We start from the raw sequence: 19,825 nt of genomic DNA, 5'->3' as shown, positions 1-19,825 counted from the left end.
ATAACAATGATTATTGACTTGTTGCCATAACCAACCCATTCCTGCTATATCAAGTAAAAGCTTTGGCACACGGTGTAATACAAGCTGTGTTTTGATGATTGGCCCAATCAAATCCTGTACTCAGGTGAAACAAGATGTGGATTGGGCCTAAGTCTCTCTCTCTGTAGTACTCTGAAAGCTCTTTTCTGTTGGTCATATATGGTAATGCAACAGCTGCACTCTCAAGCCAAGCTTAAAAATCCATGTAGATTACGGTACATCCCATACTGCTTTCAAACTCAAGACTGCATGCTGAAGTCTATAGTTAATGATGGAAGGGGAGGGTGCTGGGACTGAAATACATTCCCCATAACTGCCCATATCTGATGCTGCCAGAGAAAAATAAATATAGTAAATTATCTAGTAGTTTAACACACTTTAACAATATTACACCGTCATGTGTGTGCCATTGAAAGTTCATGCTCAGGCAGCTATACTGCTGTTGGCTCAGGCAGGTGGATAAATGAACAAAATAATCACAGTTGCATAAAGGGGAATCATTTATAGGTCGAGCCTGGCCAGCACATGTGTATGCTGTATTCAGGTAGGGACTTGAAGCTCCGCCCACTCTCCGCTAATAGTTGTTCATTGGCTTGTGTCATTGTCCACTGTAAACTGTGGTTGTTCATTCGTCAAAAGGCTTAGTAGTCCCTCCTTAGTACAACCTTGTCTCATTTTTTAACCTCCTATGGCGACACACCCTGTTACATGTGTTGTTACTCGGTAGTCTTTAATTACAGCCTCTGAGCACTTTTTCTCAAATAGCTATGTCCTACCTGCTGTTACAGACGGGACATGCTCTCTCCTAATGCATTTTCAAGAGTTTAAGTTATTGGGATTGTAACTGTCAATGCCTTTTATTTATCTGTTTTAAAAACAACACATAAATAAAACGCATTGTCATTTACAATGCCAATAGCTCAAACTCTCGTAAATGTGATGCCTGTTGCATTGCAAATGCTTGTTCTGTTGAAGCACATAACTTCTGCCCAATCAAAACATATTTTCCTGGCTACTAACATGGATGGAGCCCAGGCCCCTTTCTTTAATACTCCTGAATGATCTTTTTTAGGTTTATTACATTACATCTGTCAAGTCAGAACTAAATAACGTGTCAAATTAAAGCAGCCTCATAATAAGCACAACAGGTTTCAAATTAATTCTTTGTCTCTTATTCTCGTAAACTTAGATTCTATATTGAACAATGACTATACAGCATAAATGGGCCGGAGTATAGCATGCATAGTATACAGTGGCTTGTTTCGCGATACACATATAGGAGAACTACTGTCCACGGCTCTTGTGGACTCTCTTTTAGGTGTGTGTTCCTCTCCCCTGACTGTTTCCTCGAGACAGAATCTCAAGTCACACTCTGAAACGGATAATATCAGACTTGCGTAGAATGGATTGTCCGAGGGCGCACCTTGTGTACTAAAGTTTGGCAGCCCCTGAATATTACCATGTGGCCCAAATTACTTTCCTAATCTTGCTCATAGTCACTCTTTCATTAATGTATTCATTTCTCTTCACAGCTAAAAGCATTATCCCTGTTTATGGCCACCCTCACTTTCTCCATGCCAATCCAATGTGCCCCACTACCCAGTTTCCTGCATTCTTGTGAATTTCATGAGTGTCTCTTGCATCATCTGCTCTGTCAGCTCCCCTACAGAGCATAAGGATTGCTTCCTCGTTCTTAATGAATGCTTGTGCAGCCTGTGCACCATTAGCCAACCCAGCACCTGCCCTATCGCTTGGATCCACACTGAGCAAAGGTCTAAAATGCTGCACCCAGTTTCCATTTCTGCAACCAGATCCTTGATTATGAACATCAATCCACCAAAACACCAAGAACAGCCGAAGTAACATGATGCACCTTTGCCCATGATGATATCCCACGATTGGCCTCTTGTCTCCTCAGCAGCTTCCTAGTTGTTCCTGGGGAGCTAGAGTAAGGATCAGAGACAGACACGACAAAGAGTAGCCTCCAAGAGCCATGTGTACCTTTGTTTCTTGCTGCTGCCTACATGATCACTGAGGTCAGGGGCGCCTAGGAGTGCTAAACTGTGTACCAGTGGTAGCAACTGGTACCCCTGGAAGCCTCTACTCATGCCCACTTGCCCCCTCTCTTTCAACACTGTCTCCAGAAGAACTTTAGCTATGTCTGTTCCCTAACATCTGGTGCTATGGTCTACCAACAAACTCTTTATGCTTATCCCAAGATAGAACGTCCTGCTGCAGGAAACCTCAAGTCGTGTTCTTGCAACAACATAAGGCAAACTTCCAATATAGACAAACTTCAAGCAAGCCAATCCATGCCAATCACTCTCTGTACACACTGGCAGCCGGGCCTTGCTCATGCAGTCCATCAAAAAAGCCTCTCATTGCTATTGCAATTCCCAATGTACACGAGGCACTGTGTAGTGCTGCCACCTAAGACAACCAGGAGAAGCATGCATATTTAACCCTCATAATTATGAGAGTTGGGCTGTAACTAGTAATGGCTCTCACCTGGCCACTCACACTGTAGGGATTGACTCTGCTCAAGGAACAAAGATAAAGATCATGTGTTATCAAGCTCAAGTTTAAAGATGTCAGGCTTTAATGGCATACCTTGTTATCTGCGGTCAAATTTCCCTCATTCCATGTTCTAGTAAGCATGAAGATGATGCAGATGAGGTGTTTCACAGGGTACTGAAAAGATCGAATTGTCTCAGATGTTTTGAAAGATTTGATTCTCTTTTCTGCAGCTTTCGCCAGGCTCTGATGAGGACGAATGCCACGAAACGCCTGGCCGGGAGAACCTGGGTCGTATCCAGTTCAGCGTGGGTTACAACTTCCAAGAGTCCACACTGACGGTCAAGATCCTGAAAGCCCAGGAGCTGCCCGCCAAAGACTTCAGTGGCACAAGTGACCCATTTGTTAAGATCTACTTACTGCCAGACAAGAAGAACAAGCTGGAGACCAAGGTGAAGCGCAAGAACCTGAATCCACACTGGAACGAGACCTTCCTCTTCGAAGGTGAGTGCAACATGACACTTTGGGCACAGCGAACATGCTTGGAACTGCTAGCATTGACTGATACTTGTGATGATGAGTGTGCAAGACTGGCAGCTATTCCTGCAGGGGTTGGAGGTCAACCTGGAGGCACAGCTAAGAGTTTTTGGTCGCCTCTACATCTTGAGGTATATTTCTGCAATGAGAGCAGGGCAGTGCCCTAAGCTCTTCCATTCATGTGAAAGGAGGTAAGGGTAAGAAGAACCTTAAACACGGCTAAAGGTAAGCATCATGGGAAATGTTATTGCCCTGGAGCTAATGTGGCAATATTACCCAACGAGATTAAACGAGAGTAGGGAGAATGAAATAGTGACTGGAGAAAGAGTAAAAGTAGGACACGAAATACAAGTTTATTTTTCATAAACTTGCCTTCCTCTTAAAGGCTACAAAAAAAGACAAGTGAATAAATGTGGGCAATTTAGATATGGTTAATTAAGGCTATCTGAATTCAGATTGCAGCCAAGTCCAGCAGCCGAGCAACACCATGAAATTTTGTTGGGTGACCTGAAAGCTGAATTAAGAACTGTGGTTATTTTGAAAAACAGAAAGTAAGGGCATTATCATCCCCAGCACATAAATGTGGCTGTTGCTAGTACGCGCAATGCCTTCTCCTAGTCAGTGATCCATTCCCACTAAAGGCACTAAAACGTGAATTTGGTCTTAACAAAGGATGAAAGCCACAGTCAGACTTGAATAGTGTTTTGGGTATGTGAGGTATTAAAGTCTGGTGATAATTCTCAGGGTCGGGGTAGCAGTCCATTGTGAACCCCTCTGTTCCCTGGCTGAAGTTGGTGGTGGCGATCATCGAGTGAGACTCAATTTGTCACTGAGATGGATGACTGTGTGCAGGGACTCTGAGAAAAAGCAGACCCCCCCCTGTGTTTGAATCATATGTGATTTACACCAAGACTGGGTCAGGGAATATGTAGGAGGCTTTCCTCACATAAGTCATGAGATTGGATTCAGGCCTGTATCCTCGAGGCGCCGCCTGTGATATGAAGCGAGGTGTCCTTTGTTCTTTATCTGCAGGTTTTCCGTACGAGAAGGTGGTACAACGGGTGCTCTACCTTCAAGTCCTGGACTATGACCGGTTCAGCCGCAATGATCCCATTGGGGAGGTGAACATCCCCCTGAACAAGGTGGACTTGGGGCAGTCACAGACCTTCTGGAAGGAACTGAAGCCGTGCACTGATGGAAGCGTAAGTCCCCCCCTGATGGTGCCACCCAGATCCGTGTACCTGGGATCCTGGGCAATGCCTGGATTGCCATCAGTGAGGGCCTCCGGCAGATGTCTGGAAGGGGTGTTCCATGGGCTCTCCCACGTCACAATATGCAGTAAATCAAGCCATTTATCATGATCTATCACTGCCCACAAGTAGCCACCTACTGCCCCTCAGCCACATAAGTGTCATCGGGACGCCCCACTCTGTATGCATCTAGTTACCCCAGTGCCCAGTTTCACAGAGACAGCCCACCTTGTTGCTACAATTTCATACTCATTACCAAGCTTCCATATTGACCTCGATTCTTTGTCTGTTTTTGATGCACAAAATCCCCCATCTTGTGTCAATGTTTTGATTTCCATTACTTAGATATCACTTGCCACCGTCCCGTGCCTGTCTTGTGGCCACCGTCTACTGGCTGGCAGGTTCCATCCTTTGTCTGCTCCTCTCTACTGGCTGGCAGGTTCCATCCTTTGTCTGCTCCTCTCTATTGGCTGGCAGGTTCCATCCTTTGTCTGCTCCTCTCTACTGGCTGGCAGGTTCCATCCTTTGTCTGCTCCTCTCAGGTTTCCTCGCGGATGGGTGGCGGTGGTTTCAGTCCTGGGTTGTTGGTCGGGCTGTTCTTGTAACTTTCCCTATATCTTGCAGTCGCTCAGCTGCTGAATGTGACTCTTTGTTCTCTGCAGGGGAGCCGGGGAGAGCTGCTCTTGTCTCTGTGCTACAACCCGTCTGGCAACTCCATCATTGTAAACATCATCAAAGCACGAAACTTGAAAGCCATGGACATCGGAGGGACGTCAGGTATGAAAGGGGCACTTCAGGGACAGAGGCTTTTCCGAGACACTGAGGTGGCTGGGGGGAAACATATCTTACAGTATCAAGCATCATTAAGGGCAGGAGGTGCACAGCCAGCAACCTTTGTTTAGGTCATGGGATGAGAGACATATGGGTCTGAAGTATGGTTGACCCGGTTGTGCACCCTCACGCCACACACAGTTTCGCTCTGCCACTCTCACTATCACTCTTTCTATGGCTTCTCTCTTTCCTCCTTCCCTTTTTTCCTTGTTCTTGTCTTTCCCCCTTCTTAATTCACATCCACCTCTTCTATGGCCCCATTTTCTGCTCACTTCTGCTTCTTCACGCCCGGGTTCAGTGTGCCTGCGGCGCTCATGGTGGGGATGAGTTGCATGGAGTCTGTGGGCAGTCATCAGGATGTGCCTTCTAAAGGAGCTGTCTCTGTGGTTCTCACACTGCGGAGGAGGGCTCAATCAGTACTGTGACCAGGAAAGCACTGTGCCCTACCTGAGGGAGTATCCCTGTGGGCCTCATACCAGAGAAGAGCTCACCAGGACAGAGCATTATGGCATCCTACTTGTGGGAGCTGTTTCTGTGTCCTTCCTGCTGGAGGCAGAGGGTTGAGTCAGGACTCTAGCTCAGACATCAAACATCAGGGCATCAGGTCTCTGGCTCAGGTGTCTGGCTTGGATAGAATGCCCCCTACCTGCTGGGTTTCTCTTCCACCCTTATGCTGTAGAGGAGGATTCAGGCGAGTCTCTGGCAAGGACAGATCTGTGCCCTATCTGAAGTAGCTGTGTCTGTAGCCCTCCCGGCCCAGGAGGGTTCAGTCAAGTTTCTGTCTTGAAGAGCATGGTGAACTTCCTAATGATGCTGTCTTTTGGTTCTCTCTCCACCTCAGACCCTTACGTCAAGGTGTGGCTGATGCACAAGGACAAGCGCGTAGAGAAGAAGAAAACAGTGGTCATGAAACGCTGCTTAAACCCTGTCTTCAACGAGTCCTTCATCTTTGACATCCCCACGGAGCGGCTGCGGGAGACCACGATCATCATCACCGTGATGGACAAGGACAGGCTCAGCCGGAACGACGTCATTGGCAAGGTGAGCTCAGAACAGACTGGACCCCATCTACCAATCAACACCCACACCAAGTACACTAAAGAGAATGTTTTTGAAACTGTGCAAATTTAGAGGCCATTTTTATATTAAAATAGCAAGTGTCTTAACACAAGCCAGACCCCTGTGCCTGTAACAGGCTTCTTCAGGGAGGAGTTAAAGCGCTGCAATACCCTGGGAGAATGTGTCCATCAGCCGAAAAACTCTGACTCTTGACAGATACTGCTCATGGTTACTGTGAAAGGTAAAATGAGGTTCTTTTTTAAAGCGAAAAGAGTTTTTTAACTCACACTTCATAAAAACAACAAAGTCAGAAGCGGATAATGTAAACAAAGGGAGTTAAATGAACAGCTTATTCCAATGACAGTCTTTACCAATATACTTTACAGTGAGGTTTCCAGTGGCTCATCTTTGCTGCTGTGAAGAGTAGGAGTGTACAGAAGACAGGCATGGCCTTTGTTGAGTCCATAGCGTGGTGGACTGTTGGCAATTTAGGGGTCCTAAAAGCCTTTCTTGAGGGTTAGGAGGTATATATATATAAAGTACATCCTTCTCTTTTGCCACCAGGGCACACTGTTGTCTGGTTGTGGTCTGTATGGGGTTTCTTGGCTAACTTTGTATGTAGCCCTAGGTCACTTTGTATTGGTGAATATTTACATAAGATCTATTTATATTTCAGTAAATGAAAGCCCATGAAGAAATTTCAGCTTACTTCTTGCACATATGACTCTTCTGGGAGCTTCTAGTTATTTATGTGTCTGCCGTTTTGACTCTCAATTAACTGGACCAAGTCTAATAGTGTGTCAAGTTGATTTTCCTTTTTACTGTGCTTAGTACGCACAATTTGTCTGAGTAGAAACATCAATTTTACCAGATCACTCTATTCAGAGAATCAGAAAAGACATATTGTCATAAAAATATAACTATGTACAAAAATTGTAATTCGAGTAATTACCGATTAGTGAACTGAGCATTGCCTTAAGAACCATCACCACTTCAAAATATCTCTTGTTCACAATGATTCTGTTTCTATACTGTGTATAAGCATAGCAGGCTGTAGCATAATAAGCTTTCAGAAGACATGCGTGTTTTACATAGATATATGGGTGTTTTATACATATATATGGCTGTTTTACATAGTTCTAATACCGAATACTAATTTATTAATTTAGAAAAACAAAAATGTATAAAACAATACAAACGTGTGCTAAAGTGAAGACAAGAGGAAATAGTTCCCATCCACAGAATGTCACAGCAGAGGAAAGCCTACATCATACCGTATATATTTAAATAGACTATGACCTATGGATAATAATAATGAGAGTAATTATTTTTTCCTTATACCCACTGCAAACGGTCTCTGGGCTCAGGCATGGCAGTATAACCTGTGGGTGCATTTATTCGTATGAGATTAAAGGGTATCTGTGGCCATCAGTAGAAGAGAATACGATTCCGCAGTCAGCTCCTGGCTGGTTGTCGGGGCATCCGCAGGCACATTGCGGACAGGAACAAGTGCTCACGAAAAACTACGGAGAGTTGAAACATATAACACCATGAAAAGGCCCTACCCCTACTGCGAGTAGGTTTCCGGGCTCTTTAAAAGGTTTCGAAGCCTTCAGATGCTCCCATCGCCCGTGTCATCCTCCACGTCCCCACTGGAGCAACATCAAGAATGTCGTGCTCCTAATGACATCACATGCCACGGCGCGGCTTGTAACCCTGACAACACAGTACATGAAGCAAAATCACATGGCTTTTGAAATTGACGGCATGATATTTCTTTGGATTCTGGTGGGACCACAAAAAGGGGGTATAAAAATCCTGCGATAAGAGCAGAACTAATAGATGCCTTCCAGCCCTCACAGACGCAGATGGATGCAAGGCACAAAGGCCAGAGGGACGCTGCTCATGCTGGCATCTAAAGGACATATCTGCCATACAGGAATGGCTAGGTCAGGGCTTTGCTGGTCCTTGCAGGTCACCTGGTGCACCAAGCCTCCACATCTCCACATTCTTGGGGGCCAGAGACTCGGGTCAAGCCTCATGGGACAGCCGAAAGCAGCTGGAGTACATGGGCTGGGACGCCGGCATCAGTAGGCGATGTCCTTGCAAACCTCTCTCTCTGGTGGTTTGTGCTGACGTAGCCCCAAATGAGCAGGAGCTGGTTATCGACCCTAAAAGAATAGAAAGCGTTTCCATCACATTCGACCAATTGCACGACCTCCCCAAAAGCGCTGTAAACTACATACAATGGAAAAAATGTAAGAATTTGCGCCATTTGGACTGCTCGGATCAGCCAATGCCAGTTTAGTAAGAGTTCAGCGTCTCCAGCAAAATCGAGACAGCAGACCCTTCTTTACTTGCACCCATCAGCCATGGATCAGCCTGTCCCTGAGCCTCTAATTAGTTCTGCAACTAAGATACACCACAGTGTCAGTGCCAAGAGATGTCAGGATTTAAGAACACTTTAAAAATACACAAAATGTGCATAGATTTCAGAGTGCCATCTGTCCAAGATGCAGACTCATTGCACTGTATCCTGATAAAAAATATTGACACACCGAAGGGAGAAACAGTTTAATGCACTCCTGTTGGCAATTCCACACAGTGATTCATAGTGAAGCCAGAGGAAGCAATTTGGCTTTCAATCGCAGCTATCAGTCACACTTAGGAGAACTCAGCATGAACCACCAGTCTCTTAATGAGTCAGAGAGGTTCTTGAGCCTCTTTGAAAGTCATCAAAGATGGAAAAAGAACATTTTATTTTCTACTAACAAATTACTTAACACCAATACACATAAGAAGAGATAGAATTCTCGCAACTGTAATTGACACAAGGCAAGCATTTTTGACAATTTGAATATTCAGAACTTTTGATTAATGCATTATTTTGGAGCTCATTGTATGGTTCCCCCTTTTACCGTATCCAGCCAAGGCCTTCGAAAAAGATACCTCACAGACCCCCATGCCAACCACCAGCTCAACGCCACTCAAACAAATTTCAGATCAAACCATAGTACACACAGCCGTATCCCAGCAACAAATGACAGCTGAATGATTCTCAACAGAGGAGAAACAGCAGCCCTCATCCTACTCGGCCCCTCTGCAGTCTTTGACAGAGTCTCCCATCCCATCCTGATCAGACGACATTAAGAGGTGGGCATTAAAGTACCCACCCTTTAATGTAACTGTATACATTTCTCACCGGAAGAACAAAAACAGTCAACAACCTCTTTTGTGGAATCCCACAGGATTCCTTGCTTATCCTGGCTTTCTTCAATGTCTATATGACGCTGATGGCAGACATCACCCATGCACACAACATTCACATATGCCGATGACTAACAACTGATATTGTCCCTGTCGGACAAAACACCCAGCAACAGACTGACTCCAACTCTTGCATGACCGAAGAGGCTACCTGGATGAAGTCCATCTGCCTCAAACGTAACATGGACTAGACTGAAGTGCTGATTTTCAGAAGCGATGCCTCAACGTAAGACCCAGCCTGGTAGCCTACAGACCTTGATCCTACTCCCATCCCCAACACACAAGCAAGAACCCTTGCGATCAACATTGACAGCAAGCTGGACAAGTCTGTCAATCAACACTGTGCCGTGAATGAGGGCTGCTGTTTCTTCTCTGTTGAGAATCATCATGATATCATCTGTTGCTGGGATGAGGGCTGTCTCTGTACTGTGGGTTGATCTGTAACCTGTTTGAGTGACATCGAGCTGGTGGGAGACAAGTTGGTTGGTGAGGTATCTGTTGATGGCTTTTTCGATGGCCTTGGCTGGATACGATAAGAGGGGGATCAGTCAGCAGTTTGCAGGTTTGACTGGGTCTGCTGAGGGCTACTTCAGGAGAACATTGACTACCTCATGCTTCCAGGCTTTTGGGAAAGTAGCTGTGTCGATGGAGGTTTGTAGGAAGGGGGTGACGGCTTTGCTGATAGAGGTTGAGCCTTTCTCAAAGCCATGGTGAGGGCAAGGGTCTGATTGGGCTCCAGAGTGGATGGTCTTCATGATTGCTTTGGTTTCCTCTATGGTTATTGGGTTTCATGTTATCAGGGTGTCACCTTTGTCTGATACCTGGAGACTTATTGCAGGGTTAAAGGGGTATGGTTGTGGGTCAAAGTTGGTGTATATGGCTGGGATTTAGTTTCAGAAGAAGTCTGGGAGGTCCTTTCACAGTTCTTTGGGTGATGTTCCTGGTGTGGTCAAGATGATTTTAAAGTGTCTTTGCTGCTATTGGAGTTGTTGTTGATGCATTCAGCTAGGGCCATCCTTTTGGCTTCCCAGATTTGCTGGTGGTAGCGTCACTGCCAATTCTGCAAGGGTTTGTTCTCCACCTCAATTTTAATTGCTTGCAGTGCTGTTTGATCATTATGAGGTCTTCTATGTACCAGCTGTCCTACATTTGCATCCTTACTTATTGGCTTCTTTTCTGATGGGAAGGGTATGAGAACAGGCATTGATCCAGTCATTAAAGTTGTTGATGTCGCTGTACAGGTGGCCTGTGTGCTCTGGTTGGATTTTGTGGGTGATGGGAGCCCAATCCGCATCTGATGTATTGTTTCAGTGTCGGCAGTCAGGGCCTGGCATGGCGATTCTTCTTTTGTGTGGAATGGCAATTGATGATGGCCTGGTTGGTTCAAATGACAGAAATTGGTGTGTTGATCGTGCCGTTGAATGAGGTATAAACAGGGTCCAGGATGTGTCCGGTAGAGTGAGTGGGGCCTGAGATATGTTGGATGAGTCCAAGATTTCAGATGATTGAGTTAGGGTCAGTCAGGTCTTTTAGGTGAAAGTTTTGGTCTTCTATGCAAATGTAGGTACTTGAGTCAATGACTAGTGGGCCAACAAAGTCCAGACGTTGCTAGTGAAGTTGGCTCAGGGTCCTGGAGATTGGTTCACCAGAGTTCCTCCCAGGGTGAAGTTGACTGCGATTTGCAGTTTGAAGTTGAGGTGTCCCATGTAGTCTGTTCTGGTTTCAGTATTGGTGGCGCAGCTGATGATGTTCTTGAAAGTAATGGCAATTTCTCTTCCAGCCCTGCGTTGGCAGTCCCTGGTGTAGATGTGGATCCAATTATGCAAAACTCTGGTGCTGACATTTTTGGTTGCAGGAAGATTATATTCCCATTATTCAAAGGCTTAAATACAGTATCTTTGAGTTAATGACCCAATTAGAATTGCAAGAGATTTACATGCACAAATAGCCTAAAACGCCTGGGTTTACCAGCGTGAGTCATTTTACAGACTTGACTTTTTCCTGATGAATGCTTTTTCAAAAATAGATATAGCATCCAAACATTGGTCGCACCATGCTGTTTTAACTCTTGAATTAGAAGGTTATCATACTTGATCATTTAATTGAGCGCTTGCTTAAGAACAATTATTAGAGATATATATTAAAAATGAAATACCAGAATTTCTCTCTCAAGCTAGAGCTTCAGCTCATATATTCTCTGTATGGGACTCGCTCAAGGCATACCTTAAAGGGATTTTATCTCAGTTTTCCAATATGAAGGAAGAACAAGAATGGGCCAAACATGATGAACTATCAAATAAGATTACAACCTCGCAAATGTTGTATGAAAATGAGAGAGATCCAATGATGCAAAATATTTATTTTTCAAAATAACAAGAATCCCAGGCCAATTTTAACCAACGGTCTAATGAAAATGCATCCCAGAGGTTCATACTGCAACAGGGAAACTGTCTGACCAATTAAAAAAAGAGTGTAAAAATGCTTGCCTGGAAAGCCAAGGTCAAAATTGCTAAAGACCAGGTTACTCATATTCACGTAGAAGGCAAAACCTAAACTACTAAAATGAAGGATTTTAGAACATTTTTCATCTCTATTTTCAGAAACTTATAAGGTTGATAAGCAAACAGACCTTTTTTATCACTTCCCAACAGAATGACCATTCATGGAGAGCATTACAAAGATAGTAAAACCCATCACTAAAGCAGCGGTTATTACCACAATAGACACATTCATGAATGGGAAGGTGCAGGACCTGATGGGTTCCTTATAAACCTCACACAAACAGTCACGGTGGCAGGGTATAAGGTGCCGCACCAACTAACGGTGTTTAGAAAAGTAATCAAAACAAGCTAGTAATAGCTAATAATAAAATCTCTAAAGGGATGCCCACCTCTCGAGACCAGCCACCATTCATGGTCTCAAATACAGCATATAACCACAGAAAGTGAGAGAGGCACAGATCTAGAGACAACAATCATTAGTTTACAACATTCAAAGAAAAAACTGTTGTTCCTGCCATTGTTGCTCTTCTTCACCTTTTGGGAGTAAACCCGATGATTGTTGTCTCTAGATCTGTGCCTCTCTTACTTTCTTTGGTTATAGTTTCCTTATAGACGTCTGAAAAATGCTTTCACAAATTTCTGAGATGCTATCCATTGTATATCAAGAATGTTTTCAGTTGGATGTTTCTCCTAAGGCTTGGTGGGAAGCACTGATAGCGTTTTTTATAAACCTCAGACATATTCGATAACTGATCCTCTTAATACCCAATATTATCAATAAATACTGACTATAAAATCAACTCTAAACTCGCATAGCACTATACTTGTGAATCAGTTTCAAGGGCGATTGACATGGAACTCTACAACTCTTAACGATATAAATTCTGCAATTGTTAATGCACAAGTATTACAGACCATCTATTCCTTAGACCCCATAATACATTTTGAATTAGCCCTCAATAAACTAGTGCAATCCCTCATCTTAAAACATCGGAATTCCCAAGCGGTAAATCATATTAGAAAGAACCCAGATAAAAGAGCAATTGTACTAAACAAATTAATCCGCTTGCAATTTTTACATTTCTCAGAGATAAGACACCAAGAAATCAAAAACTTAAAAAAACGCAGTCAAAGGGAAAAAGAAAGAAATCGGAAAACTCAACAAGACCAAAATGGGTTGATATCCAAATTGCAGCCAAACAAAAAAATAATCAAGCATACTGGAGCTTAATAGCTAAAGCAACAGGTACAAAGAAATCCCTGCAAGCTTCACCAGTTCCCCCAATTGAATGGGAAACATATCTACGCAATTTATACAAATTAAATTTGAGTCAAGAAAGTTGGAAACCAGCATAAAGTAAATCAGGGGAAAATATTCAAGATAACCTTGCTTCAGTAGCTTGGCAAATAGAACATTATATAAAGAATGCAAGATCCTCTGCTGCAATGGGTCCGGATCAGATTCCGATAACAGCACTTCAAAGTAACCCAGAAGAATGGAGTAAGTTTATAGTACCCCTCTACTTTCACTGCTATGCCACAGGTGAAATCCCAAAATCATGGAAGGGGAGCATTGTGATCCCAATCTATAAGAAGGGATCTTGTTTGCTTCCCTGTAATTATCGACAGATTGCCTTGTTGAATGCTACAGGGAAGATCTTTGCGGCAAGCATCCTGGATCATCTTAAATACTGGGATTTCTCAACCGGAGTAATCCCTTTAAATCATGCTGGGTTTCGACAAAAACACTCCGTAACTGACAACATAGCAGTCTTACAAACAGTAATAGATAAATAATGTTGTGTCAGAATCGCAGGTCGTCTACTCTGTCTTCATCGACTTTACAACGGCATTCGACAGAGTAGACAGACCTACACTCTGCTTAGAAAACTGGGAATTTCGAATAATCTTCTTCGTATAATTATATAATTACATTCAGAAACATGGTGTCAAGTACAAACGGGAAAAGAGAAGGGACTCACCCGTCCAATAGTTACACCAAAGGGTCTCAGACAAGGTTGCCTTTTGCCTCCCCTCCTTTTCTCTCTATACCTCAGTGACCTTCCGGATCGTTTCACACAGGTCATTAACTTACCCCCAAAAATATCATCTTGCAAAATCCACATCATGATGTATGCTGATGATATGGTTATCCTAGACCTTCCCCATTCGGCCGACAAAGGAATCTACAGTACTTACCAGATATACAGAAGAACATTATTTGGTTCCAAATATAACTAAAACGAAAATAGTTCAGTTCAGAGGAAGAAAACAATGCACAAAATTCAATTGAACTTTAGGGGGAAAACCGCTAGAAGTGGTTAAAAAATATACCTATTTAGGGAGAATGTTAAACAATCATTACAAACTTACCCTTATCTGCAGCATTTGGGTCGTAAAGCAGACGTACATGTTGGGACTCTCCAACGTTTATATTCTTCCTCTGGCACAGGCACTTTTTTCCTCTTCTACAGGTTTTTAGCTCTACAATTCCACCCATGTTTTTAAACGCTCTGGAATATATTCCAATAAGACAGTGGTAACAAATACAAATTAAAGAAGGGAAAATTCTACGTAAAATGATTAAGGTCCACCAAGCAGTCCCTGCACAAGCTCTGCGCCTTGAGCTTTCTTTAGTCAGTTCATACGCCAGAGCCATTACTAACATCATAAGATGGGCTTATAACCTCATACATGCAAAACAAGGCACTTTAAGATTCTTATTAAAAACTGAGACTTTTGAGCTTGAACCATCGAAGCATACATTTAGTCAAAATTTAATTACAGCTTTTAAATGATCAAACTGTACAACCGCACTACTGAAAGCCTGGACTCCTGCGCAATTGAGGCTCTTCTTAAAACTTCTAACGCCGAGGATAAGTTACGATCTGGACATTAAACATTGTTCCAAATTGCACCATTATGAACTTTATGTGGAGTCAATAGAATATAAACATTTGCAACAGTACATAAGTTTCACCTTAAGGCATGGAGTCTGGCGATGCATTATATATTTACGGATTGGGATTCTCCCCTTAAAATCATTTACCTCTAAGTGGAACCATAAAGAAAATGCCACCAGTAAGTGTGAACTCTGCAATGGAGGAGTGCAAGACTTGAAGCACGTTCTGTTTGTATGCCCCAATTCAACACTAGTTGAGGCCAGAAATCAATACTTAAAATTAATTCAAATTAGATACAATAGTGCATCAGTACAGAGTTTGATTTCGCTTCTTAAATTTCCACCAAATCTTTTAAACTGTTTAAAAATTGTATTGAAATGATTATTTTATTAATGTTTATTAACAAATGTATTTATTTTAAAATTGTTGTTCTCAGCAGAGAACTAAATCAAATAAATTAAACTTGAACTACTGTAAACTATTAGCTAATTGTTCACAAGACTCTTTCTAAAACTGATATAGGAAGATCAACAGAACTTTATGTAAGAATGTAATATTAATAGGAATATCTCTGAATGAATTGTTTGTATAAACAACCAAGAAATCCCAGTTAGTAGTCACTATTTTTATAAGCACAGAAAAAGTGTTTATCCTTGTTCATTAGTCATTCGAGTGGGTCACTGTGAAGCACTAGGGACACGCTGAGCTCTTTAGAGAAGCCATGAGAGCATTAAATCCTTCACCTTGTGCCAACCATTTTTATTATCCATGACACAAGACACACATTTCCTCTGTCAACTTTAATCTTTGATCTTTTCATAGCACTGTTGCTAAGTATGTTCCATGCGAATCCTGAAATTGCGATTCTCCTATTACCATGACCAGAGAATCTGGATTTCATTAAAGACACGGAGGCTGACATTATGCGTTATCAAAGTTTTTTGCATTATTAAAGTCAAATTTATGCGGATGATTTCTTTGGGTTAAGCCAAGATTCATAGTCAGTAGTGACACTGATGGCCGTCTTAAAGGACTTCAGGTCTTTATCTGCCCACATAGTAAGCAATAAAACACAGATTTTGTCATGGAATATCACAAATGAAGAGAGGAGGACAATATTCATCTTCAAAAAGATTAAATACTTAGGAGTTATTATTCTCAAGAATACAGAATATTACTTTTCCTTCAACTACCCCTCAGAATCGGCAGAGATTAAACAGCTGTTAGACTATAATCAGAATTACCAATGCCCTAAAGATGGTCTGCAGATGCCTTGACCTACAAGGACTTCCCACGGAAAAGTGTTTAGGTCTCTAGGCTGGATCCCTCATATAGGTCTCTTAGCTTAGTTGAGAAACTACAGGATACAACACATTGTACCTGGAAAATCAAAGCCCTTCCTTGGTGTAAATAAACTTTGAACCTCCTTAATCCATAAGGATACTCTCCTTAGAATGTTCCACTTCAATGATTTGCTGACAGACTGCACTTTACATTCCACATCTCCTAGGGAAAACATTAGTATGCACATTTGAATTTGCTATATTTGATGAAAATGAATTTTCTACAAATGAATACGTAATATTTAAAAAAGACTTGAGAAAGTTCAAGGGCAACAATACCCAGAGCGAAACATGAGTCATCGTACAGAGGAAGGACTTCTTCATTCTTTTGGATTAGATTGTCACAGAAGTTCATAGGGAGCCTAATATTTGCTAACAGGGGCTCACTAGCTGGTCATTGCCTATGTGCTCTGAAGCTACGATGATTCATAAGTTTAAGGAACCGCTCCCCAATCATAGGGACAGTAGGTCTTTTTGCAGTGCATTCTTCTTGCCATGTTTGAATCAAGACCAGCCCTTTTAGTTTCTGGGTCACTTGCCCATACCAGGGGATAGGAGGCTAACCCAATGCCGCAAGCCCTTGGGGCACTGGACTTTGCCCACTGTGACCAATAGAAGGAGAATATTGTTTCTGGTAGCCTAGAGTGGCCTCTCATCTGATCCATGACATACTAAATGACGTGGACAGACTCAAATAATATCATAGTGACTACTAGCTAGACTGGGATTTTATTTGGCCCTAAAATTGAATAACTGGAGCCCAACTTAATTTGTAAAATACCCCAAATTATGTCTAAACTCGCTGGAAGAGTCATGTATGTGCCCAAGGGTACCATCAAACTTCCCTAGCTATTGGCAGCCATATTAAAAACGTTCAGCAGTCTAAACGTCTCTGAAGCTGTTTCTAAGCTTTCATACGATAACATTGACCCATAATATCTGATGAGAGATGCTCTGGCGAAACAAGCTACTCAACCTGAACAAGTCTGTAAACCACAAAACCCTAGAGTTCTCTTCTTGAATACATTTTGAGTTGTTAATTAGGCTGAAAGACTTGAATCTTTCACTCTTTATCTTTATTCTTTCTGAACTGTAGTTCTACAGACTATATTAAAATATTATTTCGTTTTAAAGAAGAAGCTTACTTTACATTCCCAATTAAAATATTGTATGTGTTCTAACAGCAGTGCTGTATTGTATATGGCTCAACCTTCACACACCTCCAATGAGCAAGGCCTTGACTGTGGACCAAGTTATGCCGGACAGTCAGCAACACATTGGAGACACAACTTTCCAACTCAGGCCCAACACTCTGGTCAGTATGGGACACATACAGGCCAACTGTTGACACTGTACGTGCTTCTTACAACGTCCTTCTTTGGGGAGGAGTGTGACAGGGTCTTGACCAAACATAGGTATTCTGCAGAGTTAGTGATTTCTCCACGTGTTCAACTACATTCTAGCTTGCTGTGTTGCCCTAGGCAACTCTAGAGGTGTCTCAGACATGCCTTTAATAAATGGAGCATCTCCCTTGTTTGGCCAATTCGGGCTGCTCTCCGAGTCAATCAGCAGCCACTGCAATTGCTAATATTGTGAGCCGTGGACACTCTATGCACTCATGCCAGTCTGATATGCTGGAAGCCAGCTGAGATGTTAAAACCCTGATGATTAAGAATGAGTATCAATGAGTGTAAACCTTTGTATGAGGGTTGCTAAGATCACCTCTCAGAAATGCACAATGCACGGGATGGTAACTTTACATAAATGGGATATGTAGGAAGCTGGCTCTCTAGATGGTAAACCAAAAAGAGGTGTACGGTGCAAAGAGCCCAGGCAGTCCCTTACAGGACAGGGGTTTGCTCTAGCAATACCTAAGTGCTCTTCTAGGTGGTAGTGTGGTCAAGCAGCCTTAGGCTTATCAGAGAGACGTGTTAGACATTGTTGCACATACACAGCCAATGAATGATACACATAACTCAATAAGGAGATCCAGACAAATATTTTAAAATAACACTCATATTTATATAACGTTCGGCACCAAAATCATTAATATCAGGTAAGTACTATTAAAAAATAGCAGGTTAGAAGAATACAGGTTTTTGATGCTTTATATGGTAATTAAAGCACTTTGCGGCAATGTTAACTTAGGAAGAAGACATACGCTGCAAGAGGTGTCTTCAGGCATCCGAGTTTCGTCACCCAGAGCACTCGCAGTAGAGAGGGCATGCAAACAGAGCCTGCTGGCAGCGTTGGGAAGCCCACAATGGGCAAGTCAAACGTGGGCTTTGTCATTGAGGGCCGGGAAGCCATGCTAGCACCATTGGCCCACTTTAGCTTGGAAGCACGGGTGCAGTGGTATTTGCCATTGTCGGGTTTTTGCAGTCCGGAGCACTCACAGTCTTCTTTGGGGTGCCTGCCGGATGCAGGGAAGCAGCTCTGCTGCTCCACAGGACTTCTTGAGTCTTTATTGAAGGCTGGCAGCCCTCCCAGGCTTTGGAGGCACAGCAGCTGCAGGACAAGATGTCTTTGGCGCAGTTTCAACGGGGAACAGCAGACACGCCAGCAGGGTTGGTGCCAAGTCATTTGCTCTTCCTCGGTCTTCTGCTTTCCCGGCTCTTCAGTGTCCTTCTTCTTCGAAGGTCATCAGGATCTCTGGACGGTGTTGGCACCATTGGCCCACTGCAGCTCAGGCTAGGGGGAAGTGGGCATAACCCTGTCCGAGAGATCCTCAATTTGTCATCACTAAGATGGTCACTTCTGAAAAGTCGCATCCGCTTCAGGTAGCCCAGTTCAGGGACAGTACTCGCCTGAGGGTGGACACGCCTGTCTTGCCTAATGAATTTTCCCGACTGTCCAAGTAGCAAAGGGCTATGGACAAAGAGAGTTGGTTTCCTCTCCTGTTAGAGAAGCCAGATTTGCATACCAAAGTAGTTGGGCCTCTTTGAAGCTTTATGGCCTTGGAATGCTGATCCGCAGGTCATCCTGGGTGTGGGGATGCATGGCACCCCCTGCTCGAGCAGACTTGGTTTATAGCCCCTGGAGAGCAGAGGCCCTCATCCTTGGTGCTCAGAAACTCGTCTCAGGTGACAGGCTTGTCAGCACACTAATGGCTGGTAAGTTTTCAGGGGGCACCTCTAAGGGGCCCTCGGTGCGTGTGTGTATATATTATTCAATCTGACATTGGCATCAGCACAGGTTTATTAATACAAGATGTTTAATACCCTTTTTTCAGTGAAGCCATCATGGTACTGAGGAACTCATTTCTACCACTGTCCAGCACAAGCTTGTAAAAGGGCTTCCCTATTCACTTGTGCTGGCAGCAATAAAACTGAACAGCACAGGGTAATACCTGCTCGTGCAGTGATGTACTCATGTTTAATATAGTGCACCCTGCCTTAGGGCTATAAGGTCTGCTGTAGTCGTGACTTACCTATACTGCATGCAATGTCGGTATGCATGGCACACACTCTGTGTGCCATGCTGCGTTTTCACTTTTATCTGCACCAAGACACACAGCATGAGCTCGGTACAGGGGCCCTTAGGGTGGCACAATTTGTGCTGCCAGCCTTAGCGACCCTCTT

General features: G+C 43.3%; 1 protein-coding gene across 5 annotated transcripts in view; it reads left to right on the top strand.

The window, feature by feature from the left end:
* SYT7 (synaptotagmin 7) overlaps positions 1-19,825 on the top strand; it is an 807,051-nt gene that overhangs the window by 741,786 nt on the left and 45,440 nt on the right. For all 5 annotated transcript variants that reach the window (XM_085648533.1, XM_085648532.1, XM_085648534.1 and 2 more), the window contains 4 exons: positions 2,787-3,057; positions 4,123-4,292; positions 5,003-5,117; positions 6,013-6,212. In XM_085648533.1, coding sequence (XP_085504659.1) covers positions 2,787-3,057; positions 4,123-4,292; positions 5,003-5,117; positions 6,013-6,212 — 756 coding nt within the window. The remainder of the gene's footprint in view (positions 1-2,786; positions 3,058-4,122; positions 4,293-5,002; positions 5,118-6,012; positions 6,213-19,825) is intronic.

This window comes from Triturus cristatus, chromosome 3_2 (assembly GCF_964204655.1).
Source record: "Triturus cristatus chromosome 3_2, aTriCri1.1, whole genome shotgun sequence".
NCBI lineage: Eukaryota > Metazoa > Chordata > Amphibia > Caudata > Salamandridae > Triturus > Triturus cristatus.
The sequence above is the reverse complement of the archived record's forward strand: the minus strand, read 5'-3'. Positions and strand labels throughout refer to the sequence as shown.